This window comes from Pollicipes pollicipes, unplaced genomic scaffold (assembly GCF_011947565.3).
Source record: "Pollicipes pollicipes isolate AB1234 unplaced genomic scaffold, Ppol_2.1 Scaffold_4295;HRSCAF=5057_pilon_pilon_pilon, whole genome shotgun sequence".
Taxonomy (NCBI): domain Eukaryota; kingdom Metazoa; phylum Arthropoda; class Thecostraca; order Pollicipedomorpha; family Pollicipedidae; genus Pollicipes; species Pollicipes pollicipes.
Genome location: NW_023596461.1, coordinates 40,312,137 through 40,338,397, shown reverse-complemented (window position 1 = coordinate 40,338,397; position 26,261 = coordinate 40,312,137). Strand labels below are relative to the sequence as shown.

At 57.9% G+C, this 26,261-nt stretch overlaps 3 protein-coding genes across 3 annotated transcripts in view; 2 read left to right on the top strand and 1 right to left on the bottom strand.

Annotated features, from left to right (window-relative positions):
* The first annotated feature begins 751 nt into the window (after positions 1 to 751).
* LOC119097539 (GTPase-activating protein skywalker) lies at positions 752 to 14,750 on the top strand. The gene is made up of 15 exons (XM_037220571.1): positions 752 to 1,130; positions 1,770 to 2,114; positions 3,335 to 3,470; positions 3,636 to 3,681; positions 4,123 to 4,308; positions 5,105 to 5,252; positions 6,220 to 6,411; positions 6,918 to 7,042; positions 7,972 to 8,121; positions 8,470 to 8,604; positions 9,491 to 9,624; positions 10,397 to 10,505; positions 10,913 to 10,972; positions 12,763 to 13,006; positions 13,218 to 14,750. Exons 1-15 carry the CDS (start codon positions 752 to 754, stop codon positions 13,511 to 13,513), a joined length of 2,685 nt encoding a protein of 894 aa, XP_037076466.1. The 3' UTR covers positions 13,514 to 14,750.
* Positions 14,751 to 23,548: 8,798 nt separating this feature from the next.
* On the bottom strand, positions 23,549 to 26,171 carry LOC119097538 (NADH dehydrogenase [ubiquinone] iron-sulfur protein 3, mitochondrial-like). The gene is made up of 4 exons (XM_037220570.1): positions 26,139 to 26,171; positions 25,268 to 25,380; positions 24,331 to 24,343; positions 23,549 to 23,698 (listed from the first exon to the last, which is right to left on the bottom strand). The coding sequence occupies exons 1-4, from the start codon at positions 26,169 to 26,171 to the stop codon at positions 23,549 to 23,551; spliced, it is 309 nt and encodes a 102-aa protein (XP_037076465.1).
* The window catches only part of LOC119097537 (GTPase-activating protein skywalker), a 7,300-nt gene continuing 7,208 nt past the window's right edge, over positions 26,170 to 26,261 (top strand). The window contains exon 1 of the mRNA XM_037220569.1: positions 26,170 to 26,184. Within this exon, the coding sequence (XP_037076464.1) occupies positions 26,170 to 26,184 (15 nt within the window). The remainder of the gene's footprint in view (positions 26,185 to 26,261) is intronic.

Below are 26,261 nucleotides of genomic sequence, written 5' to 3'. Positions count from 1 at the left end.
CTGGATCGCCAAAACGGGTCGCAGGCCGGCGTGACGGATTACCCGGCGCGGCGGAGTGGCGATCGTGACGTCACGCCCCGGGGGGACGGCCCGCGAGCGCGGCGCCGCAGATCTGCCGGCGGACCGGTACTCCTGCCGCTGGAGATCACGTGTGCATCTTGCGGCTGCGGTGCGCGCGGCCACCTGGCGCCCGGCGCCGTACCGGTCACGGAGCGGCGACAGTGCTGCCAACCGGTCGTCTCGTGACCGTCTGGCAGCACTGGAGCCGTGCTCGGCACCGCTGGGCCGCCCCGACGGGAGAGCCTGGCCCGGCCGCTCGCCGTCCAGCCGCGGAGAGGTGCAGCGCACGAGCGGCGGTGGTCTGCGGACTGCGCTGCTGCGTTCTGCCTAGACCGCGCGTCGAGAGAGTGCGTACGTGTGCGGTGGGGTGGAGTGTTGGTGCTGCTGGATCGCCGCTGAAACGGCCTCGTTCCGCGGACAGGAGTCTGGACGAGCTCCGCCGCTGGGCTGGCTTGTGGCGTCGCCGCTAGAACGGTCTCGTTCCGCGGAAAGGGATCTGGACGAGCCCTGTCGCTGGGATCTGCCGTCTCTGCGCCCGCTTTCGTGTGTACCACTGCAGTGCGTTCTGTGAGAAAACGAGCAAATGCCCCGTGGGTGCGCTGTTTTCTGATACAACGCATCTAATGTTATATATTTAGCACAACCTTGTGTTGTCATTGATAACGGTGACACACGCGACGTACGGCCCGCGATGCCGCTGATGGAGGATCGCTCGCCGGCCCAAGTGTCTGCGCTAGACGGATGTGCCGCCGACCAGCAGTCTGGGATGTCGGAGAACGGGTCGGGTGTCTCCAGACGGCGCGGGTCGCCGTCAGACAGCCCGGGAGTCGGCGAGCGGGGCGTGGATACGCCCGCTGCGGCTGCCGAAGCCGGCCCGGCCGGCTCCGCGCCTGACCAGGCGGCCGACGTTACCGGCGCCCAGTGCAAGCGGCACGAGCGGCCCATCTGCGCTGCGCTCGTGTGCCAGCGGTCGCTGTCGTTGGGCGAGGAGGCGAGCGAGTTCGTCAGCGCCGCGGAGGACCTGGCGTTCGCCACCGTGGTGCCGTCGTCGGATGAGGTGGCGGCGGCACGCGCGCCGGTCCGCGCACAGCCGTCCAGCGCCGCGAATGGATCGCCCGCCTCGAGTGGCGTCGGCTCGGCACTTGACGAACCAGACAAGGCAGAGAGAGCGAGCAAATCTGAGGCTAATCAGAGACCACTCGAGTCAGGACAACGGCCAAACATGCCGGATGATAGCGAGGAATCGCTCCCAGACGGCTCAGAGGTGGGTCGTGCCTTGGTGGGAGGTGACGTGCCGTGCTCCGTACGCGACGGCCAGCGTTCAGCGGTAACTGGCTCATCGTCCGAAGACGATCAGCTGTCAGAGGCGACTTTCTCGGCATCTGAAGGAAGCCGGACCTCTGGAGCAGCCGACTCAACACCTGGAGGAAACAGCTCTGAAGCAATTTCCTCTCGATGTGAAGACCAGCTCTTGGAGACAGCTGGCACACCGTCTGAGAACCAGCGACAGGCCGCAACTGCTTCGCCATCTAACGACCAGCTCTCGGAAACAGCTGCCTCGTCATCTGAGGACCAGCGCCCGCGTACAGCTGCGGCGCCGTCTAAAGACCAACGCCTGGAAGCAACTGTCTCCGCTAGTAAGGATCAGCGCCCGGAAACAGCTGTCTCACCACCTGAAGACCAACGCCCGGAGGCTACTGCCTCGCCAGCTAAGGAGCAGCGCTCGGAAGCAACTGCCTCGCCAGCTAAGGAACAGCGCTCGGAAGCAACTGCCTCGCCAGCTAAGGAACAGCGCTTGGAAGCAACTGCCTCGCCAGCTAAGGAACAGCGCTCGGAAGCAACTGCCTCGCCAGCTAAGGAACAGCGCTCGGAGCCAACTGCTTCGTCGTCGGGAGAGCGACGCTCGGAGCCGGGTGTGCTGTCCGACCCGGCGTCGGCGCTCGCACAGGACAGCGACGCCGGGGACTCCCCGAAGCCGGAGCGGAACGGCATGACAGCCACGCGCACCATCTGGGTGGTGGGCTCTGGGGAACACCTCCCGGTCGGCGACGCAGGTGGGTGCGCCGTCTGGGCGCCGCCGGCGGCGACAACTCGTGCCGGTCGACGGGCGGGCGCGCACCGGCCGCCGACGGCCGGGTGGACTCGCCAGGGTCGCAGCTGGGGAGGCGTCGGCGGGGGTGTCGAAACAGACAGGCGCGCGCGGTGCCCGGCCTGGCATCCGGTTCGGGTCGCTGGTCGCACGCTCCTCGGCGGGCCCGAGCGGTGTCCAAACTGGCCCGGCGGCGCCGCCTTTTTAGGGCGGTGGACTTGGGATTAGTCACTCGACGCTCCGAGGATATCAGGTTATCGGCCCGCACGGCATTGCGTGCGCACCTGGTGCGGGGAGCAGAGTTGCCAGTTTCGTCAAAAAGTGGATCTGGGTCAGATAGGTTGCGAAATGCCAAACGTCGTCGGTTTTGAAGACTTGGCCCTTGATTGATAATATCTTATCAGACATTTAGCGGGTCAATTAGCAGATACAGGTAGTGCTGAATCGACTGCTATTGGCTTATTTTATGTATTATGGCTGTATAGCCGACACGAGTTCACGCATGTTGTACACAGACGGCACGACATGGATGGGAACGTCCAGACCCTTTTCGCTTCCTATCTGTGCTGGGGTCCGCGGGGAAGAGATACACCCATGCGATACGCCTTCGTTTGACACCCGTTTCAGTCCTGCGTTGGTGTCATCACGCCTTGCCGTTAGGGTAAAGGCAGGTCTCCAGATGGTGGTTTCCCGCCTTTGGTCCGTCGTGGCTGCTGTTTTCACAGCGGTGGCGCTCAGCTGTGTGCGCGCCTCGACGCTGCTGATCGGTGTCGCCTTCAGTTTCGTGCTCGGTGCATCATGGATTCCGCGCTGGCCAGATTATGTAATCGACTCTCCGCAAACTGATCAACAAAAATGTGGTCAGGCCGGGCCGCCGGAGGTACAAGTTTTGTATGTCCCGGGATCCCGGGATATCTCTTACATTTATATTTTCTGCAGGCGTGGGATCTCCAATGACTTTTGCCGACCTCCCTCTCGCTCCCCCCCCCCCCCCCCCTCCGCCGCCTGGTCCATCTTGTTCCTCTTCCCGTTCCATAAAGAGTTAGATGCAAAGTGGGGCCGATACGGAGTCTTGCGCCAGCCAACACAAGTTAAGTCGCCACACGTCTCGGTGAGCAGTGTCGTTCTCACCGCTGTGTCGGGGTACGGCCGGCCCTCCCGCTAATACGGCGCCGCCCCCCGCAGGCGACACGGACGACGAAGGCGCGCCGGCCGCCTCCTGGGGCACTGTCAGCAGCACGTTCCGCGCCATCCGCGTGTTCAAGCGTGGCGTGAGCAAGCGCCTGCGCCGGCCGTCGTCGCCCGACCGCCAGGCGTCACGGCCGACAGAGCGCGCGCGGCCCGCCGACGCCGACGCGCCGGCCGAGCCGCCAGCCCGGCCGGCCGACGAGCCGGAGCCGCCACCGCCCCTGGCGCGCGCGCACTCGTCCCGCGCGTCCTGGCGCGGCGCGTTCGCCTCGCTGCGGCGCAATCGGTCGCTGTCGAGCTCGAGCCTGCGACGGCAGCGCGAGTCGCACCAGGCGGCCGGTCAGGTGGGTGGTGTCGGAGGTCTGCCTGGAATGACGGCGGGGCACAGGCTGGCAGGCACGCTAGTCAGCCATCAGCTGGTGCCAAAACCGACCAGTCACTGGCTGGTGCAAAAACCGGCCGGGCGCCGGCTGATGCCAACATTTGAGCTCGTTGGATAGTGCAGAAAAAATGGCTGACAAATCACTGGCTGGTGTGGTGGCTTATCGTCTTCCTTGTTTGGTGCGGAAACGGACCGGTCATAACCGAGTTCGACCATGCATGTGTTGGCGCTGGTTGGGACATTAGCCGTTCACATCCTGGTGCTGGGTTACCATTAAAAGAAAATTGCGCCAACGGTTCATAAATTAATAGCGGACTAAATCGATCGACGTGCGCTACGCCAGATCACGAGACTGGTGTTACCTAGCAACAGGTGCCAACGCGAGGGTGCGCTGTGCGGTCAGGGCGGCGGCGCCGGAGCCAGCGGCGTGGATGCCACCATGCTGGAGGCGGCAGGGGGGCCCGTGCGGCCCGCCGTGCGCGCCGCCTCGTTCCTGGCAGACTGCGGTGCGTACGCGACGCCGACCAAAGCCGCCACTCACACGGCCCAGACTGCCGAGCAGCAGCTCAAGGACAAGAAGGACATGCAGGTGGGCGCAACCGCGGTCGGAACGTTGTGTGGGAGGAGGGGGGGGGGGGGGGGGGGGTGAAGAGATAGCGGTGGTGACTCTTGAATACTAGAGTCGCTATAACTGAGTCAGCTCGATGATGTGACTTCTGATGGGTGAACATGGACTGGGGATGGGTTGGGTGGCTGGAGTGACGATAATTGTCAAAACAGCATTCACAATTGACCTAAGGTAATGGATCGTGTGATAAGAGCAGGGATCCGACTGATAACGTCAACAGTGACATGTGCGGGCCTTGAAACGAAGCAGGCCGAAAAAGGAAGGATTTCACGGGGTTTATGGCGTGCCGGCCGCCGGACTAACAAGAAGGCGACTATTGTGGGTCCTCCCGAGCTAACAAGAGGATGACTGCTGTGGGCCCTCCCGAACTATCAAGTGGGCGACTACTGTGGGTCCTCCCGAACTATTAGGAGGGCGACCACGGTGAATTTTCCCGAACTATGAGGAGGGCAACCACCGTGGGTCCTCCCGAACTATCAGGAAGGCGACTACGGTGGGTCCTCCCGAACTACCAGGGGGGCGACTATGATGGGTCCTCCTAAACTATCAGGAGGGTGACTACGGTGGGTCATCCTGGACTGGCAGTGCGTGACCGGACGCAGAAAATCAAAAATATGCTGCACGTTTGAACCGGATACACAGCATTTATGCAGGATGGCATTCTTTCGTGTTGCTCCTGCAATGCCATTTCCAGCAGGCGCACGCCGCGCACCCAGCAGAGCGTTTAATATTCTGACGGGCTGAGTCTCTGGCTCAGATGAAGGAGGACTTGCGCACGGGATGCTGGCCGCTAGACCACCCGGTGCGCCTGCACCTGTGGCAGGGCATCTGCGAGTATCATGGTGCCGCCATGGGTCAGGCCGAGGAGTACGAGACCACTGTCCGCCAGCTGGAGGGCGATTACGGTAGGCTCTCTCTCTCTCTCTCTCTCTCTCTCTCTCTCTCTCTCTCTCTCCTCTCTCTCTCTCTCTCTCTCTCTCTCTCTCTCTCTCTCTCTCTCTCTCTCTCTCTCTCTCTCTCTCTCTCTCTCTCTCTCTCTCTCTCTCTCTCTCTCTCTCTCTCTCTCTCTCTCTCTCTCTCTCTCTCTCTCTCTCTCTCTCTCTCTCTCTCTCTCTCTCTCTCTCTCTCTCTCTCTCTCTCTCTCTCTCTCTCTCTCTCTCTCTCTCTCTCTCTCTCTCTCTCTCTCTCTCTCTCTCTCTCTCTCTCTCTCTCTCTCTCTCTCTCTCTCTCTCTCTCTCTCTCTCTCTCTCTCTCTCTCTCTCTCTCTCTCTCTCTCTCTCTCTCTCTCTCTCTCTCTCTCTCTCTCTCTCTCTCTCTCTCTCTCTCTCTCTCTCTCTCTCTCTCTCTCTCTCTCTCTCTCTCTCTCTCTCTCTCTCTCTCTCTCTCTCTCTCTCTCTCTCTCTCTCTCTCTCTCTCTCTCTCTCTCTCTCTCTCCTCTCTCTCTCGCTCCCTCTCTCTCTCGCTCCCTCTCTCTCTCGCTCCCTCTCTCTCTCGCTCCCTCTCTCTCTCGCTCCCTCTCTCTCTCTCTCTCGCTCCCTCTCTCCCTCTCTCCCTCTCTCGTCGGCCGCACTTGTTTTGCCAACTGAGTCAGAGGCTCGGGAGCGTATTCGTTCTGACATGTTGCCCTTTGTATTGATGTACTTATTACTAGGTGGATATTCGGCTCATCATGAAATAGCTGCGCTGCTGCCTTTGTTTTCGCGCCGAGCTCACACGCATTTTATCAGACGCGCGATGCTGGCGGTGATCGTGCTCGTCATCTGTACTTACATCGAGCGTGTGTCGTGCCGCGCCATGCCGTGCCGTGCCGTGCTGTGCCGGGTCTCTGGCCCGGGTCGTGTCCAATGAACAGCGGCCCTGCTCTGCCGGCAGGCCCCGCGCGGGCGGGTCAGCACCAGACGCCACCGTTCGTGCACACCTTCTACGCGAACCACTACCACCTGTCCGAGGCCGGAGTGTGGTCGGCCGACCGCGTTCTGGCCGTGCTCTACTACAACAACCCGACAATCACCTACAGTCCGGCACTCTACCCCGTTTGCTGTCTCCTGCTGCACTACATGGATGGTAGGTGTCGGCTGTGCTATACTATAGCCCTACAATCACCTACAGTCCGCCGCTCTAGCCGTCTGCTGTCTCCTGATCCAATACCTGGACGGTTGGTGCCGCCCATGATCTACTACCGCGGCCTGGTAATCACCTACATTCCTCCGCACTTTCCCTTGTGTTGTCATCTGCTGCGTTGAATGGAGAGTAGTTGGTGGTGGGAGAGTATGTGATGCCTGTGCTTCACTGCAGATACCCAACACTGTTGTCTGCTGTTTTCTGCCACAGTATATGCACATTGTTTTGTGATGTCTTATTTTTGTAATGTGACTCGGGCAATATTTACTTTAAAACGGATAGTATGTGAGCCTGCGGACGTTGAGCTGCTGGACTGTTGTATCTCTCCAGCGGTGTGATCATCACTTGCTGCAACTACTGAGCGGACGTGATCGGGGACGGCGCGCGTCGGATGCATGACAGTCTGGTGTTTCTTTTAACTTCTGATGAATATTGCTGTGTCTCTGCAGAGGTTGATGCCTACAACGCGCTCAGCATGATGCTGCGTAACAAGAAACTGGGTTACCTTGTTCAAACCCGACGTGATTTCGAGATATCGTGGAGGATAGTGATCAAGCTGTGCCGAAAACATGCGGTAAGATCTGTGCTGCTGACACTAAATGGTAAAAATCTGAAATAATTTCCACGGACTAATTTGTAACTTGTGTTCCACGTAAAGCAGCTTTTGCGCATATCCTGAAAACATAACTTTTAGTTATTGCCTTAGGTAGCATGGGTTACAAGGAATCCCATTTGGATAGCCTCGTCACTACGTTGTGTAGATGCTGTACGCGTACATCCGGGTGTTTGCCTAACATCACAGGCTTTTCTGGCTTCCACATTGGCTTATAGGCCGCGTTCTTCAGCGGCCAGGCTGTCTCCCGGTAGCTGTCTGACGAGGTCCCGGTCCTAGGGCCGTGTTCTTCAGCGGCCAGGCTGTCTCCCGATAGCTGTTTGACGAGGTCCCGGTCCTAGGGCCGCGTTCTTCAGCGGCCAGGCTGTCTCCCGATAGCTGTTTGACGAGGTCCCGGTCCTAGGGCCGTGCTCTTCAGCGGCCAGGCTGTCTCCCGGTGGCTGTCTGGCGAGGTCCCGGTCCCTAGGGCCGTGTTCTTCAGCGGCCAGGCTGTCTCCCGATAACTGTCTGACGAGGTCCCGGTCCTAGGGCCGTGTTCTTCAGCGGCCAGGTTGTCTCCCGGTGGCTGTCTGGCGAGGTCCCGGTCCTAGGGCCGCGTTCTTCAGCGGCCAGGCTGTCTCCCGATAACTGTCTGACGAGGTCCCGGTCCTAGGGTCGTGTTCTTCAGCGGCCAGGCTGTCTCCCGGTGGCTGTCTGGCGAGGTCCCGGTCCTAGGGCCGCGTTCTTCAGCGGCCAGGCTGTCTCCCGACAACTGTCTGACGAGGTCCCGGTCCTAGGGTCGTTTTCTTCAGCGGCCAGGCTGTCTCCCGGTAGCTGTCTGGCGAGGTCCCCGTCCTAGTGTGGTGCCGTCAATGGTCAGCGTTCTGACAGGCTTCCTCCGGCCTCCGCAGAAGAGCAGCATGCACTACCTGCACCAGCAGACACGTCACGGCGAGAACGTCGAGCACGTGCTGGCCGACTGGCTGGCCTGGATCTTCTGCTTCCTGCCCTTCCCGCACGCCGTGAGGCTGATGGACTGCTTCCTCATGGAGGGCGAGAAGGTGACCGCGGTTCATCCACCGTCTCCGCATGGGCAGTCTGAAGGACGTTTCAGTTGCATTTTAGGATATATTTGGGCCAGTATTGCGACGCACGTGCGTTTCTACGAAACGCCATTCCGGAAATGTTTGCATCACAATGACGTTTATGCATCGCATAATCGTATCAGAAACTATTTACTCGTGATCTGATAACACGCAGCCATAAACTGTCTGGGAAGTATGCGTAGGAATGCGCGCGCCATCGCTGGTGGCATCCGGTAACTTAACTTCGGATCGAGAAGACAAGTGTCCAGAACTGCGTGAAGTGTAGCTGCCGTTGTATACATGCACGTGTTCTCGTGCATGCAGGTGCTGTACCGGGCCGCTATGGGGCTGGTGCTGCTGCTGCACAAGATGGCGAGCCGTCAGCTGGGTGACTGGGGCGCCATGCTGCTGGAGAACTCGGTCCAGGACGTGATGGAGATCTTCTGCAGGAAGATACCGGTGCGGCCTGTTTGCTTGCGGAAGGATCACCTTTACTTGTGCACGGGTCAACAGGACTTGGACACATGTCGGTGACGCAGTGGCGGTGTCAATCATTGCTGTTTCGTTTATGAAAAGTGTGCGATGAGGACATGTGGACTGTACCCAGGCTGGTGGGGCACTGCACGCTGGCCCACGCGGGGCACAATCGTGGACCGCGTCCCAGAAACAGCGCTGTTGAGGATCTTTGTGGATGGTCGGTTGTCAGCTGTTCCATAGAGCTGGGCTGAAACAGGAGCTGCCGTGTCAGGTATTTCATGGGGCGTTTGAGTCCTTGGAGAAATATGGCCTATTGAACTGAAATTGCTTTGCTAAGGTCCATGATTGTAGGCAGCCACGTCTTTGAGATTGACGGATGGTGGGGGGGGGGGGGGGGAGTCAGAATTGGGGTCTAAAGTTAAGTGTAATGGACAGTCTGACTTGAACAGGCAATTTTAAATGGACTTGGAGGATAAGGAGCGGGAAACTCAAAATTGGAAGACAAAGTCCCATTTGGAGAAAACCGAGATATGTCCGCCCTCCCCCCCCCCCCCCTCAAGTGGAAGTGCCCATGCTGGGATTGTGGCGTCCGGGTTTCGGCAACCAAGTATACGTTGAATGGACTTTGATCCCCAAAATCTGCCCTCGAAAGCAATTGGTCAGAGTTGATTTGGAAATAGTACCGTGCCACTGTCTTCTAACTCGGCCACCCACCGAAAGTTCAGACTCTGTGGGCTTTGGCCGATGTGAATCATTGCTGTTTACCGGCGCCATGGGTTGACGGAGAACATAGCCCTCTCGGCTGCGATGAGCTCTGGGGCGTGCTGAGACAGCCTCCGTTGACGGGCTTCCGTCGTCCGACGCGCAGGTCACGCCGGACAAGCTACTGAAGACGCTGTTCAACATCCGCGGCTTCAGCAGGGACTCGCTGAGCTCGTCCTACACCCGAGTCAAGGCCCAGATCAAGGCCGGCGGAGGGCGGCTTAACTTCCCCGAGCGCAGGTCAGCGCTGCCGCCACCGTGTCGGGTCACACCCGGTCGCATATGTGCGACACCGGAATGTTCGGCTGGCATGTCTGAGTGCTGAGTGCTCTGCTCTCGTGTCAGGGCGCTTTTACCGCCGTGGATTGCCACGCCAGGCCCGTGCGGTGTCTTTTTGTGTGGAGTGCGGGTGGCGCGTGGACGCCGCACGCGGAGGTCACGTTTACGATCCCCACCAGGTTGAACATGTGGACCGTTATGCACTGGGCCCGACATCCCCGCAGGTCGACAGGTGTCGTGCAGCAGTCTTGACCAGCCTTGGGGATTCGGATGTCGTGATGACAGTCCACTGGACAGGTCGCATTGCTGATATCCGTGGCAGCTGCAAACGTCGGAGCTAGACGGGTCGTGTTGCTGATATCCGTGGCAGCTACAAACGTCGGGGCCAGACGGGTCGTTTCGCTGATATCCGTGGCAGCTACAAACGTCGGGGCCAGACGGGTCGTGTTGCTGATAGCCGTGGCAGCTGCAAACGTCGGAGCCAGACGGGTCGTTTCGCTGATATCCGTGGCAGCTACAAACGTCGGGGCCAGACGGGTCGTGTTGCTGATAGCCGTGGCAGCTGCAAACGTCGGAGCCAGACGGGTCGTTTTGCTGGTAGCCGTGGCAGCTGCAAACGTCGGAAAACAATCTGTCGATTCCTAGTATTGGTGTCATGCACTGGTTAAATATCTCGTCTGACACGGTTGCCGTCAATCAGTAGGCATTAACGGTGGCCGCTGGGCTTCGTCAGATCGGTGAAGGCCGTGACGAAGGAGCACTCGCACCCGGGTCTGGGCATGCCCAGCGTGATGTCCCAGGATGAGCTGGCCCGGTCGTCCAGCACCATCGGCGTCAAGGAGGTAAGAGCGGCGCCGGAGACGTGGCCCTCCTTCCGAGGCTCGCTGTTGGCGGGGTGACGCCTGGAAGGGGCGTGTGGTGGTGGTGGCGGTGGTGTTGGTGGTGGTGATGTGGTGGCGGAATCTCTTTGCGTGGTTCTGTATCTAGTCGTCCCCGTGCATCGTTCCATGTATTGCCCGATGCAGTACATCATGACGGTTTCTATGAGCTTCCTTTTATGAAGCTTCCCTCCTATGGGCTTCTTTGGTCTGGCTTGTTCCAACGTGGTGTCGTCTTTCATCTCGATCTCGGTTTTGTCAGTCCTAGTCGCGCTTTTGCCCTGTTTCGGTCTTGTCTTTCAAATTATCGTGTACGTCTTTTTTCTCATTGTGTCTCATGCCACATTCTGACGTGCATGTTTATTTCCAAGCATTCCGCAAAGTTCCCTCAACTGAAGGACCCAAACTTCGAGCTGATAAATTTCCAGGAAGTGAGTGCCTTGGCATGCCGGCCGCTGCCGCTGTGGGCAATAGTTGTGCTGCACGTGCCACGCCGCTGTGGCTGACTGTATCTAGCCAGACCTGCCCTTCATTGACTGTATCTAGCCAGACCTGCCCTTCAGTGTCGCTGATTTGTAGTACGAAGATCTGCGCTGCTTCCGCGCTGCCGCTCGTTTGCCTGCCCGGGTCTCAACAGTGTCGATGGCCTGCAATACCTGTCTTTAAGGGAGGGGATGTGTTGCGAGCATAGTTCCGGCATGACCTTCCCGAGCATAATTTGGTGCGGCAATCGTGACCGTTTCGCCGCGATATTGCACTTCGAGCTCCACCGGCTTTTTCGTCGATTTTGCAGCCAAATTTTGTGCAGGGATTTGGCACGTGCCAACCAGCCTCAATGAGCCAGGGTGGCGCCAGGCTGGCCGTTTTGGTGTGTCACCAGCGGCCCCTAGCTGCCATCCGTCACGCAGACGGTGACCGCCGGCCCCGTGGTGCCGCAGTAGCGCTAGCCGCCGTGTTGCGCCCATCCACAGAGGCACGCACCGTCCTCAGCGGGGGCTGGGTAGTGCGTCAGGGCCGGGCTGCTGCTGGCGTGTACAGCTGGCGCACGACTAACCGCAATGGCACGGGGCCTGCTGTAGGCGCGTGCTCCAGCTTGACGTGACTGTGGATGCAGCGCTGCTCAGGGTCGTGCTAATCGCTGGGGCAGGCTGAGCCCGGCCGGTTCGGCGCGCACGTGTGGCTGGTACGCTCAGGTAGCGTCTGCCAGTCACGTGCCACCGCGGAAGGCTGGATGGAAGTGCTGGTGTGTCATCACTGCGCCAGTGACGAGACGGGACGAGGAGACTCTGCGCCAAGCTACGGGATAGTGACGGATTGCGGTATCAAACCACATCGTAAGAAACGTTGGCTGTACTTTCCACACAATGCGGTCTTCACATATGTGGGTGAACTAAAGCAAGGTACATTTCAAAACGTGCTGCGTACCAAATAACTATGAGCTGATTAATGATGTTGAGCTTAACTGTAGCACTCCAGCGACTCACCCTTATGGCAGGGATATTATGAGCATGCACCCTTGGTCGTTGGTCTTACGGATATGTGCATTGCCCTGTTTGGACATTGCGTTCACCGTCGAGTACATGAAGCCCGCCGCTGGCCTGAAGCTCCGCTAGCACGTGCGCGGCTGGTGAGACCTGACCAGGCTGATGCGAGGGCAGCTTCTGAGAGCAGTTGTGACCGATGTCGACTGTCCGCCATGTTGGTGCGCCGGATCGTGACTGTGGCGATGCGTCGTGCCGCTCTCGGTGTGGCCCCGCTACCGCAGTCATGCATCACCCGCCTGGTGGAGCTGATGTATGTGCTCTAGAGGTCGGGAATGCTTGCCTGTGGATCGCACCTAATGCAGCAGACTACCGCGGCTTGTGGCCCTTGCTTGCCCGGGCCAGACGAAGGTAGTTGTCTACGTTGGCTGTCAGTCGCAGTATTCCTGTGCCCGACATAGCTTACGTGTACCTGCTGAGCTAAAACCTCACATCTGACTGTGACTAGGTGCCTGATTGTGGTGCACAACACGCGGTCGTGGGGCTCCTATGACCACTTAGGCGTCTTTGCATTCCAAGGAAATGGACCCTTCCTCCAGTGTGCAGCAGCTTCCGCTATTGGCACCGAGCACGCCGCAGCGGCCCGTCTGTCGGTGCTTGTGAGGCGGGCTGTCGTGGCGCCGTGTTGCCGGTCGCCCCCCCCCCCCCCCCTTCCAGCCTGACTGTCGACCGCGCCGCAGCTGCTGCGGCTGTGGGAGAACCTGCCGGCGCGGTTCGCGCTCTACACGCCGCTACTGCTGTACACGTCGGACGAGCACGGCTTCTCGCTCAAGACGTTCTACCAGAAGGTGGCCACCTTCGAGCCCACTGTGCTGCTGCTGCGCTCGACGGAGGGCGCTGTGTTCGGCGCCTACTGCTCTACCACGTGGAACACGCGCAACCAGATGCAGGAGGACGGCACCCGCTACACGTACTTCGGCACTGGTGAGACAGGCATCTACTTGGACCTCGACTTTGGCTCTTCCATCAGTCACATGTTCATTAAGTCACCACCCAAAAAGAGAATATGCTCTTCTCAGGTCTCTTCACGCAGGGCCGAGTTGGTCTCGTTCGACGTGAATGTTATCCCACGTTCCGCCCCCCCCCCCCCCCCCCCCAGTCCCATGCGTTGACTCATGCGCGCCTCAAACGGCAGGCGAGACGTTCCTGTTCACGCTGCGGCCGCAGCTGAAGGTGTACCCGTGGGTGGGCAAGGTGAAGCAAGAGCAGGACCCGCAGCTGGCCGGCGTCAGCCACAGCCAGCAGTTGTTCATGGCGGCCGACAACACGATGCTGACGATCGGCGGCGGCGGCGGCCAGGCGATCTGGCTCGACGAGAACCTGAGTCGCGGCAAGACAGACGCCTGCGACACGTTCGGCAATCCGCCCCTCACCGCCACCGGCAGCTTCGACGTCGCCTGCATGGAGGCCTTCGGCTTCGCGCCGGCCTGAGGCGTCGCGGGGCGGCGGGGTGAGATCGTCTGTGTCGGCGGAGCGAGATCGTCGGAACCGACGGGGTGAGATCGTCTGTGTCGGCGGAGCGAGATCGTCGGAGCCGACGGGGCGCGATCGTCTGTGTCGGCGGAGCGAGATCGTCGAAGCCGACGGGGCGTGATCGTCTGTGTCGGCGGAGCGAGATCGTCGAAGCCGACAGGGCGCGATCGTCTGTGTCGGCGTCGGCAGCGACTGGCGTGGCGAGTTGACCGCTGGTTGGCGGGCCGGCAGCTGCGCGGCGGGACAGAACCGGCGCTCCGCTTCTCGCCGGGGCGCTCACCCGGCTTGTCCCGGGCAGGGGCCGGCGCAATCAGCTGCTGGGAGAGAGAGAAAGCGCAAACTGGCCCCGGACAGCCACCTGGCTGCAAGGTGATTGCGTTGGGAACGGGGGGAGAACACCAGATTTTGCAGCCTGCAATCACGTGGTGATTTAACACAATCGTGCGATGAGTTGAAGTTGCTGCTAGTTAAGTGGTGGTGAATTTGTTTGACGATTTTTGCACATGCCGTATCGTCAGAAGAAAAAAAATCTGCCAATTTAGAACCATCGTCAGATGTAGCTGTCAGAGGTTTTCAATGCACAGTATCGTTTTGAGGCTTGTAGAGCGCGTGCGTGCTTCACAAAAGTCACGTACTAACTGTATCCAAACATTCCAGGCCTCAAAGCATTCGACCTGAGTGTGGACCAAGTGTCGATGAGTGGGCAATAATCGAGTATTACGACTTGCCGCCGTTGAGCAATAAGGGAGTATTGGCCTTTCTTTTGGTCCCTTGTGTCTTGCTGGCTTTGGTCACACTAATAATGTTTGTATATGTGTAACAAGCTGTCGGCGTCTGTTCGCCTCCGTGTCTGGCTGGTGCCATATGTCTGTCCACATCTGGGTCCCGCTGTCGGTGTCTGTCCACGCGTGCCTCGCTGGTGCCATGTGTCTGGCCATGTCTGTGTCCCGCCAGCAGGGTCTGTCCGCACGCGTGTCTCGCTGGTGCCGTGCGTCTGTCCATGTCTGGGTCCCGCCAGCAGCGTCTGTCCTCGTCTGGCTGGCAATGTCGGCACCCCCGTCTGCTCCGTGCTGACAATAGCTGGCCGCATGTCGGGAGCGCGCACGTGCTATGCACTCACCAGGGGGCGGCCCGTGACCGTCTAGGGACAATCACCCATGTCAAGAGACCGCGAGCTGTGATGCAACGAACGGCGCCGGCCGGCCGGCCTGGGGCGGGCGCGCGTGCGCGTGGGGGTGCGAGATTGGTCCGGGCGCCCGCCGAGGCGCCGAGGCTGTGATTCAGGGGCCGCGCGCGGCGGCGGGTGGCGGGCCTTGCGGCGGCGCCCCCGCCCCCGGGCGCCGCCCCGCCTCTTGGCCGCTGGTTCCGATCTCATTGGCCTCACGGGTGGGAGCGAGTGGGACCGACCGGTGACGCGGCGCGCTCTGTCCGGTGTTGTGTGGTCCATGGGCCTCGTGCTGTGGCGTCGTCGGTGTTGTTCTGTGGCCCGTGTCGTCTCCGACAGGGGGTGTGCTGCGCTGTGGCCCGGTGGCCCGCGCTGCTTCCGTGCCGGTCCATGCGAGCTGGTCACCTGGAGGGTGGGTGGGTCATTCACTGCTGCTATCGGCCGCCACACCGGGCAACGTTGATCTGTTGTCTCGTGCCGCTCGTGGTGGGCTTGACTGGTGCCTCACTGCGCGTGTCGAGGCTGGATGCCCGGTGGTTTGTCCGTTGCTTAAGGCTTGCTGCTCCGTGTTTTGTCCGCTGGCTGGATGTTTGGTGTCTTGTAACGTGTCACGTGGTTCGAAAGCCTGACGCTTCGTAGCGTGTTTGCTGCTGTTCCGTGTCTGTCTGTGTAGCAAGACCGGCGAACCCGGGCAGCTTATCTGCTCGCACCGTCGTCACCGAACCTGCAGTGTCGATCGGCTCGTAGTGTATGTGTCGCTGTGCGTGCACCTCGAAACGTACATAGACGTAAGAATCTTGCCTTAGCGTTGGTATTATGTTGCCTGAATTACTAGTGGTGTATTAGCGCTGTGTGTAGCGCTAATGGGCATCCACGGATTGTGTCAAGCAGATATACGCTGTTTTATATCATGGGCAGCGTTGTCGAGCTTACAGACAAGGCAACGCTTGCTGTCGCGGCCAGGCAGGCCTGCCGGGGTGTGCTGGGCCGGATTGATCAAATGCTTGGCTTTCCTCGTACTGACCCGGGGTGATCTGTTTAACTCTGTTTAATGCTCCTCGTTTGACATATTAAGTGCCATCATTTGTGTACTAACGTCACCATCCGCGAATTACTGCCGGTTGCATTACACACTGGATTTCGGTCGTGCGTTTACGTACCTTGGCGTTGTTTTCGTGCTTGTGCCAAACAATGGCTCAATTCCGTTGCGCCTGTATGACTCGTGCATTGTGCTGTTATGTTCAAAGTGCTAGTCCGACGTCGATGGAATAAATACTCAACGACAGCGGACTATCAGTGCACGTCAGCGCCAGCACATTTGAAGCCCACACACACTGTTTGCGTATTGCCGTTTATGATTTGCCGTCCCGGGTGGCGCGTCAGACGGCTAAGCCAAGTGCCACCGGATCATTTGGCGGCGGTTTGCTGTGCCTCAATGGTTTCGGGCGCGCCGAGGACAATCGCCATGCTGCGCCCACATGATTTGGCATCGAAGCAGGAGAGCGGTGGCAATAGTCGTGTGCGAGGTGGCGGACTGGGGGTGTGGTGATTTGGTGTTCGGGGGTACGTCGGCATGGGGGCCGTTTTGCGCCCACTCGACGACGGTGATCTACGCCTGCGACGACGCGATAAGTGCGTTGTCAACTAATAACAGGCGGTATCACTAGCACACACACTGAGGGGTTAGTGAAAATAATGTCAAAGTCAATGTGTGCTAAAAATGCGAGTATGTCTCCAAGTTCACCACATGGGTCTCGACTGAGTAACCGATGGAGGGGCGCTGGAGGAAACAGTCGTCCCCTTTCCGTCTCAAGGCGCCGGCATGAGACGAGGACATGTTCTACAGACAACCGGTCCCCCGCATCTTTCACACCGTGGCACATCCTTACGCGTTAAGTAAAACGAGTGTGTTGCGTGTGTATGACCCAACCGAAGCCCATGCAGGGTGACTTCCTGGAAGCGGCTTCGGCGATGGGAAGATTCCCAGTTACCCAGTTGGGGCTTAATTTCCCTGAAAGCGTGACGATGTTGGTCGAACTTGTTTTGCGACGCATTGCGGACGTATTTGGAAATGACCAACTTCAGATCTCGAGCGGGTACAAAAATTGGTATCGGTCTTCTCTCACACGCCGCAGCTTTCGCCGCGGCGTCGGCTTTCTCATTTCCTATTACCCCTTTGTGGCTTGGGATCCACATAAATGTGATACGGCAGGAAGTGTTGCCTAGCCATTCCAGTTGCTCCCAAATGGAGCGCGTCAGAAATGAGTGGTCGCGCGACATCGCCGTCGGGTCTAATGATAAAAGTGCACCAAGTGAGTCGGTCGAAATGACCACATCCCTTTCAGGACGGTAACGTACTGAAGCGCTGCTAAAATAGCAAACAGTTCGGAGGGAAAACTGACATGTGGTGCGGGAGGCAGAAACCTGCGGTGTGATCACCGCAAACAAATGTGTAACTCGTTCCTGTCGAGCTGTTGGACCCATCAGTAAATATCTGTAATTAGTTCACGTATTGTGAGATCCGTTCCGACGAATAGCTGAGGAACTCTCGTGGTAAGTGCCATTTTTATGATGCTGGCGAAGTTCCAAACCATACTTAGGCCCAGACGTCTACACGGCGCTGGGCCCGAAGGGCGTGCGGGGCAATGTCATCCAGCGTATTATCCGCCTTGTCCAGCCAGTCCCGGACGCGCAGACGTATCGGCCGCGCTGACGTGGGCCGCCCCCTCAAGAAAGAACGAATTAACCTCAGAGAAAGGATTAGCTCAAAGGTCGGCTTATCCGGAAATTGTGAAACCTTTGCGGCGTAATTCGAATTAAGTCGTCTCCTAGGAGGCAAAGGCGATTCATTCGCTTCCACCAGCAAGTTTCTTGTTCGGGTCGTAGGAAACGCCCCAGTGGTTATACGAACACACGTATGGTTGAGTGTGTCCAAAGCCTGCTTCGACGATGTAGGAGCACTGTCGTAGACATAATCGATGCACAATCGATGACCGATCGAATTAAAGCTCTATACAAGTTCAACAGGGTGCATCTATCGGCTCCAAAGGTCATACGACACATTACTTTCATGAGGTTCATGCGCTTTAGACACTTAATCTTAATCATCTTGTAGTGTTGCTTAAACGTGAGCCGACGGTGAAACGTGAGGCCTAGGAAACAGAGTTCGTTGCAAACTGGAGTAGCGGCATTATAGAGTCGCAACCCCGAGTCTCTACAGCCTCTAATCCGTGAGCAGAAGTGCATGCACTTAGTCTTGGTGGTCGGAAATTTGAAGTCATTCTCTAAGCTCCACTCAGTTAGTTGAATCAGGCATAACTGAAGCTGCCTCCCTGCCGACGTTGTAAATACTGCCCACCAGATGGCAAAGTCGTCTACAAACAGCGACCTGCTGATGGCAGGTGGCAGACAGCCGGCTATATCATTGATCATCAGCGCAAACAGGGCTACGCTAGGGACGCTCCCTTGGAGAACACCGTTCTCTTGTTCGTAGCGATCAGATAGCATGCCACCACTCGGACGCGGAAAAATCGACGCCGTAAAAAGTTTTCAGTGAAGAGTGTCATGTGACTTCGGAGTCCACACTCGTGTACTTTGCTTAGAACGTCGTGGCACAAGGCGGTATCATAACCCCGCTCAATGTTAAAAGAGACTGCTATTGTGTGACGTCTTTGTTTAAAAGAATGTCGTATAGTTGTGTCTAAAATGATTAGGTGGTCAACAGTGCGTCGGTTCCTCCGAAACCCGCATTGCACTTTGGAAAGACGGCCGTGAGTTTCAAGATACCACATGGGACGATCATTCACTATCCTTTCTAGCACTTTGCATAGAACTGAAGTCAGCGAAATTGGGCGGTAGTGCAGTGGGTCGGAACCATTCTTTCGGGCTTCTGTATCGGGACTATAATGGCCTCCCGCCACGACTCCGGGAAGTCATCATGCAACCATATGTAGCTGAATAGTTCAATTAAAGCATGGAGGAACTCCTTCTTTAGGTGATTTAACACATCATTGTGCACTTTATCCAATCCAGGTGACTTAGCTCTCTTAAGAGCAGTGCAGAGCTCCATGGCAGTGAATGGCTGGTTGTACTCATAAATCTCTGAGCCAGGAATTATGAAATTGATTGCCGTCTTCTCACTTTGTTACTTGTAACGAATCAAGCGTGAGTCGTCTGTTCCATGTCGACACGTTTCTGCAAATGCGGGATCTATTTTGTTGCAAACTTCCTGCGTGTTCAATACCGTGGCTCCCGCCAATTTCAACACGGGAACTGCAGTAGAAACGCTCCTACTGGAAATGCGACTAGCTCGCTGCCATACTGCACTGGGTGGGTTGTGACGATTTAAGCCATTCACATTTTCCCTCCATGATGCACGCTTTGCCTCCCGTATTTTGCGTTTCGCCAATGCTCTGGCCTTTTTAAAAGCGATGAGGTTGTTGGCCGTTGCAGAACGCTCAAAAACCCTGAACGCCCGCTTCCGCTTAAGAACTGCCGCCTTGCAGTCCTCTGACCACCAGGGGACAGGGATCCTGCGCGGCTCCGGTGATGTCAAGGGAGTGCAAGACATTGCAGTGTCGGCAGTTGTGGGTGTCACTTGTTGTGTAAAACACGTTGCATTGTCGTCCTCGGTCGGCTGCATTCTAATATGACGCTCGTCGGTAAACCTTTATCAGTTAGCACGTCGAAGGTTCCAGCAGGAAGGCCTCTTCCTGATGAATGTCCGGCATTTATCCCAAGCCAGATTGGAAAATGGTCACTCCAACACGTTGTGTTCTCAAAGACCCAAGACAACCGACATAAAAGGGACGAGCAGCAGATAGAAAGATCTATCGCTGAAGTGGTGCTGGACGACAGATATATATGGGTATGCCGGCCGGTGTCAACAACACAAATATTTTTGTATTCAGCAAACGTTCGAGATGTCGGCCTCGGCGGCTTGTGTGACTGCAGCCCCACGAAGGGCTATGGGAGTTGAAGTCACCTAGCAATAAGAACGGTGATAGAAGCTGATCGAAGATAGACTGTAATATCAAATCCGGTACTTCCTCAGTGGGAGCGAGGCAGATAGAACAGTCAGCCTCAACGACCCAAGGTCGACGACGACAGCAACAGCTTGAAGATCAGTGTTAAGACTTACAGGAGAACACGGTATACTGTGATGAACTAAAACCGCCACCCCACTATGGGCGATCGTGTCAGTTCTCACGTCCTTCCGAAAGATGCTGTAACATTTGATGTTAAGGTGAGTGTCATTAGATACCTTTGTTTCCTGTAAGCATGTCACAACTGGTTTGCGATTAGATAAGTGTGTGTGTGCAGGTCCGACATGTTCGCCCTCAAGCCACGCATGGTCCATTGTAAAAACGTCAGTGGCATGCTAGATATGCTTGTATGTGGGGTGTACGGTTAAGATTCATCGGTATAACTTACATCTCCTTTAAACGTTCACCTGGGATTTCGCACTAAACAAATCTACCTGGCGACGCTCTACTTCAGTGCAGCTAAGCCGGACCCCTGGCCGAGCTTTGGGACTTCCACCCTCCGTAGGCGACGTCGGCCAAAAAGGGGCACGCTTTGTTGCACGACCTGCCGCCGTGAACAGCGGGGTAGGCAGACCTGAAACCCCGTCTCCAAATAGAGGAATAGGAGGCGGACCCATTGACCCTCCCGGCGAGTGGGGCGGAGTCGACAGCGGGAGCCGGCCTCCGGTCCGCGGTGCAGACGCCGACCTGGCGGCACGCCCTGCAGGTCCAGGGTCCAGAGAACCCGGACGAACAACAGTTTCAGAAGGGAGGCTCCGGGAGGGAGCGACGACTGGGGGATGCCGAATGGACACGGGATGCCGACTTGTCCGGCTCCCGTGAGCCGGGAGGACCGGCGCTCCCGGCAGGGCTACTAGCTGGGGAGCCAGAGGGGGTCAGCTCTCGTAGCGTCCCTGTGCCAGCGACGACAGATCCTGTCGTAGCTGGTATGGATGGAGGGGGAGATGGAGCCCGGGAGGGCATGTCTCCAGCACGGGCTGGGTTGGGGTGCGATGATGGGGGCGAAGTCCACGGCCTCGCTGGACCGCGGTCCATAACCCGTTCCCGGGTCGCACCCCAGTCCCGGGCTCTCTGGCAGCTCCACCAGGGGGTTCCATTTCCATAGGTTGAGCTTCTCTAGCGGCGCCACCACCGCAGGTGGATCCTTTTTTGGAGGATCCGACTTCCGGGGCGACGGGACAGCGGAGTCAGTTGATACAAGTGTGCCTAGAATCAGCTGTACAAACTTGCCTACAGTCATGTCTTTGAAATTATCAAATCCACTCAGTTTCAGTACCCCGTTGGCTGAGGGTGTTACTTGGGATAAATTTCTTGCCGGTTTAGTATGGGTGTCTTTGTATGTTCTTGTGGTGGTCGCATCGTTGTGTCGGCGTTGGGCCTCCCGAAACGAGACTTCTTCCTTCACTTTGATGTTCAGGACAGCTTTCTCTGACAAGAAGGACTTACAGCTACGATATGACGCCCCATAACCCTGACTACAGTTGACGCATTTCACGGTTTCTGATTTACACTCAGAGTGTTGGTGACCTATTTCGGCACACCTTTCGCATCTAACCTCTTTCCAGCACTTGTCCGTGAAGTGACCATACGTCTGGCATCGGTAGCACCGGACTGGGTCAGGTACATAGACCCAACAGGGGCCGACTGATATCTAGCGCGGACCCTATCTGGCATTCTCGCAGAGCAAAACGTCAGAATAATCGAATCAGTATCGGTCAGCTCTCCTCTCTCTCCTCTTGATACGTCTCATCGCCGTTACCCCTTCCTCATACAAGCCCTCGGCAACATCCTCATCACTCACACCGCGAAGGTCCAGGCAAGTAATCGCACCCTTGGAGTAGTTCTCAGAGCGATAAGGGTGCACCGATACGGGCACCCTAACTTCTCCCTGTCCTCGTCCTTTGTAGACTAGTGTGGTCGTCTTGAGCATGCGCTGGATCTCGCGTTCTTCTGTTAAATACACTTATTTGCCTTCATCCGTATACGAAAAGACATCCTTGGGTGTCCCGATCTTGGAAAATGCTTGTTGGCGCTGAATGGGTTCAGTCGAAGCGGTACTGTTTTTCCTTGGTCATCTACCTTGGCGGATCTTACAACCAGAAACTGGGGCAGTGGCAAAGGACGACGGTCTGGGCTTGGGGGTTGGTTGATGATATAGAGTCCATAAGTATGTGCTTATATTTGGCGCGCTGATTCCCCGCCCACCATGGAGCCCAACACGGGGACGGTCCACTTTCAAGAGAGGAGCCGCCAGTGCTACCAACACGCTATACGCAGACCAGTGTGCCAAAAGAGTTGCCGTGAGAGCCGCCGGGCACGGGTCTGCGGGCGCCAGTGCCTCGGTTCGCAGGGGCTAACCAGACACCTTGGTAACAAACTGAGGTACGACCCCTTAATGGTGTCAGGAGGCAGACACTGTACCAGGCAGCCCCCCCCCCCCCCCCCTCTACACCCATCACATGGCCTGCTTGCCTTCAAGCCAGTGTCACAAAAACACGACGTCTGACCAGCCGATTTCCTCGTGTGGAGACTTCACGAGGCATCCGCAGGATTACAAATTCGTGCCAAAGCCACGTGTTGGTAATCTGCCCCGACTGACCCGCAGGGCAACTCCGTCAGTGACCAGGATCCCTTCATCGCTACCTGCGGATCCAACGGGGTACGGCGAGACCCAGATAAGATTAAAAAGCTGGGGCCGAGGAGTTGCTAATCCCTACTCTGAACGAGTCAGAGCCCTTGTGAGAGGCACGTTTCGTCTGGCCCCTTCCCCTTGGCCGGAAGGAGCGCTTTACAAGCCTCCCCAACCGCCCGCAGGATCATTGGGGCACACAAGCTTCCCACCACGAAAAGGTGGTGCCTTACGGGGGGAGGCGGCGGACCGGTACTCCGTTCGCTTCGGGCCTTAGGCTCCCGCCCCCACCCCCTGAAATCCAATAGCACGAACTAAACGTCCAATATAAGAGTCCACAGCGGGCTGAGCGTGTGTATTTGATTTTGCAGCCGCTGGAGCAAGCGTTTCCAAAACGCTTTAAAGTACATGAAGATAAAAACAGATGGGGTAATAAGACTACCCCGCACTTCTAGCTGAGCGCAGCGCACGTTAGGTCAGCGGAAACAATGTTCCAAGCACCCAATGCGGTGCCGTTTCGTGTCTAATGGATCTCGGAACTCTCCCAAATATCAATGCACTGTCGGATCAAGATTCATCCAGTTTATTACCCGGGCACTTCTCGTCACTGTTAGTGTGATGAGCAGGCATATATCGCTCAAGCCAGCGGTTCGTGGATCAATTATGATGCACGTCTTTCGGTCGGTTGGCTGATTTTATGAAGGACGGTTCTACTTGTCCAACAACTGTTGCCCAAGATTGTGACAGACTACGTAAGTTGCAAAAACTATATTAGCACGGTCTATAACCCCGCTATTTCGAAAAGGAGACCAGCTGCTATTAAGTGAACGTCGGTCCTTTGAGATAAATCGCGGAGATAATATGCCTAATACTGCGTTTGCCGTAGTCCGATGGAAGCAAGGCGACAAACCCTCCCACATCGCAGAAATCAAGACCTGATAAGTGCATTCGTTGAACCTTTCCACTCGCTGCGACGGAGCTAGACTCGTCCACCAAGGGTCATCACTGTATTTACACCACCAAGCACTACACCGCTCCTCACACAAGGAGACCGGGCCGGCGGCCGAGACCGCGTGCTGCGGACGGCGGCCACGGCTGGCCGGCTACCGACGCCCCCAGTCGCCCCAGGCTACGACAGGCGGCCATGGCGGCCGCTACTTGTCGAGCGGCACCTCCTCGGCGGCGGGCTTCAGCCGGTGCGCCGGGAACTGCTCCCAAGGCGACTCGAGGTCGAACTTGCGGAACTCCTGCGCCAGCTCCACGGGCTCCACCACCACGCGCTTGGCCTCATCGTCGTAGCGAACCTGGGGACGTCATGTATCGGCAGTGAGCTCGGCAGGGGTGAAGACGGCAGCGGAGGGAAGGGTTCGTCGGGCCATTGCGTCGTGCATGGGTTTCTTTGATAACGACTAGCTGAGGCGCTCTTATTGCAGCTTGCAGCAACTTGCTTAGTGTTTGTTGCGGTGAATGAATGAATGTTAATAAATGTGGATGCGTGTATGCGAATGAACGAATGCGAGTAAATGACAGAGTGAGTGAACTGACACGGATGAAAGTGAATAAATAAATGCAAATAAGTGTGGATGAACTAATATTCATTCATGCAATGTCAATGTAGATGGGTGAGTGTGAATGAATGAATGAAAGTTAACGTATCAATACAGAGTGAGTGTGAGTGAATGAAAGCAAATAAATCAATGCAAATAAGTGAGAGTGAGTTTATGTAAATGAATGAATGTCATGAGTGCCTGTTTTCATGCCGCAATACCACAGAGGCGCCGCGCGTCTGTCGCTGCGGCAGCGGCGGCGTGTTACCTCCACGTATCCAGAGAGCGGGAAATCCTTCCTAAAGGGGTGGCCCTCGAAGCCGTAGTCGGTGAGGATGCGCCGCAGGTCCGGGGTGGTTGGAGAAGAACACGCCGTACATGTCCCAAACCTCGCGCTCGTACCTGAAACACAGCCGGCAGGGTGACGGTCCGCACAGCAACGGCGCTCAGCGCGGCTAAGGGGCGCTCCAGCAGCCACGCTGGTCAGCTCCGCTCCGCGGTTGCCGGCACCGGGCAGGGCGGTGCCGGCAACCGCGGACAGCCGCCACCAGACGGCGGCACCTGAACCACGGTCCGTACCAGAGGGTTGCGGTGGTCTGACGGGAGGGCCAGGAGGCGAGACGGACCGATCAGGCGGCGGATGTGACGCGTGGCGGCGCCGGGCGGCCGTGTAGTACGGCAGGCCGGGCGGCGGGCGCAGGACGTGACCCCAAGTGGTGCATGGATCCGGACAGCCGTACACCGGGTTGTGGTTGCTGCACCATCCATCGGGCCGCAGAACGACAGACCGCCCGGTGACTGATGACTGCACTACCACCGACGGGCACCAGTGGCGGCGCCAGGCGTCAGCCCCGGCCGCAGCGCGACAGGTGTCACGAGGCGGCGGTGGCGCGACACCACCACCGACGGGCACCAGTGGCAGCGCCAGACGTCAGCCCCGGCCGCAGTGCGACAGGTGTCACGAGGCGGTGGCGTCGGTGTCAGACGTCAGCCCCGGACGCAGTGCGACAGGTGTCACGAGGCGGTGGCGTCGGTGTCAGACGTCAGCCCCGGACGCAGTGCGACAGGTGTCACGAGGCGGTGGCGTCGGTGTCAGACGTCAGCCCCGGCCGCAGCGCGACAGGTGTCACGAGGCGGTGGCGTCGGTGTCAGACGTCAGCCCCGGCCGCAGTGCGACAGATGTCACAAGGCGGTGGCGTCGGTGTCAGACGTCAGCCCCGGACGCAGTGCGACAGATGTCACAAGGCGGTGGCGTCGGTGCCAGACGTCAGCCCCGGACGCAGTGCGACAGGTGTCACGAGGCAGTAACGACGGCGTGACACGCACCAGTTGGCCGCCTTGAACACCTCGTTGGCCGACTCGATGGGCGTCAGCTCGTCCGTGTATGTCTTGACGCGGATCCGGGAGTTGAAGCGCAGCGACAGCAGGTTGTAGATGACCTGCGGCGATCGCCACGGTATGTGATGAGGTGGCGAGAGCCTGCCATCCAGTACCCAGCGTTACGACACGACTGGCGGGGTGTTCCGACAAATCAAGGTCATCTCTACGTCTGCCACCTGGTATCTGCTATATGGCCGGCGCATCACAGCACTGACCCATTTAGATTGTCAGATATAAGCAGTATGGGGCCATAAACGCCGTAGCTTTAACGTAACCCGAATCATGCAATACTCAGATGCAGTGGAAGATATTCCCAAGGAAACATTTTTACAATGCAGGAAATATAACACTTGGTATCATTTCGCTCCTCACGCACACCAAAAAATCGATCAAATCTGGACCAACGTCTGAACATCGTTCATGACACAAACTGCACTTGAAATCCTCGCCAAGCGTCATAACGAACACTCCCTTCCACGAACAGCACTGCCAGGTACAGCAGGAGGCCGTCGTGCCGCGCCGTACAGCACCGCGGGGTACAACAGGAGGCCGTCGTGCCGCGCCGTACAGCACCGCAGGGTACAACAGGAGGCCGTCGTGCCGCGCCGTACTGCACCGCCAGGTACAGCAGGAGGCCGTCGTGCCGCGCCGTACTGCACCGCAGGGTACAACAGGAGGCCGTCGTGCCGCTCCGTACAGCACCGCCAGGTACAGCAGGAGGCCGTCGTGCCGCGCCGTACGGCGCCGCCAGGTACAACAGGGGGCCGTCGTGCCGCGCCCCGCGGCTCGCCAGTGATCCGGGACGCCGACCACCCACCTCGAATCGGTAGTGTCGCGACGGCACGTCCATGCCGCAGATGTCAGCCAGGTTGACGAACTGCGCATTGTGGTGGTCCTTGAGGAACTGCAGGACGGGCACCACGCCCTCGGGGGCGATCAG

Coding starts and splice junctions, on each gene's coding strand:
- LOC119097539 (XM_037220571.1), top strand. CDS start 752: ATGCCGCTGATGGAGGATCGCTCGCCGGCCCAAGTGTCTGCGCTAGAC. Junction 5,253..6,219: donor CCAGCTGGAGGGCGATTACG/GTAGGCTCTCTC, acceptor CTCTGCCGGCAG/GCCCCGCGCGGGCGGGTCAG. Junction 13,007..13,217: donor CTACACGTACTTCGGCACTG/GTGAGACAGGCA, acceptor CTCAAACGGCAG/GCGAGACGTTCCTGTTCACG.
- LOC119097538 (XM_037220570.1), bottom strand. CDS start 26,171: ATGGACGTGCCGTCGCGACACTACCGATTCGAG. Junction 25,381..26,138: donor CGCGACACTACCGATTCGAG/GTGGGTGGTCGG, acceptor CGATCGCCGCAG/GTCATCTACAACCTGCTGTC.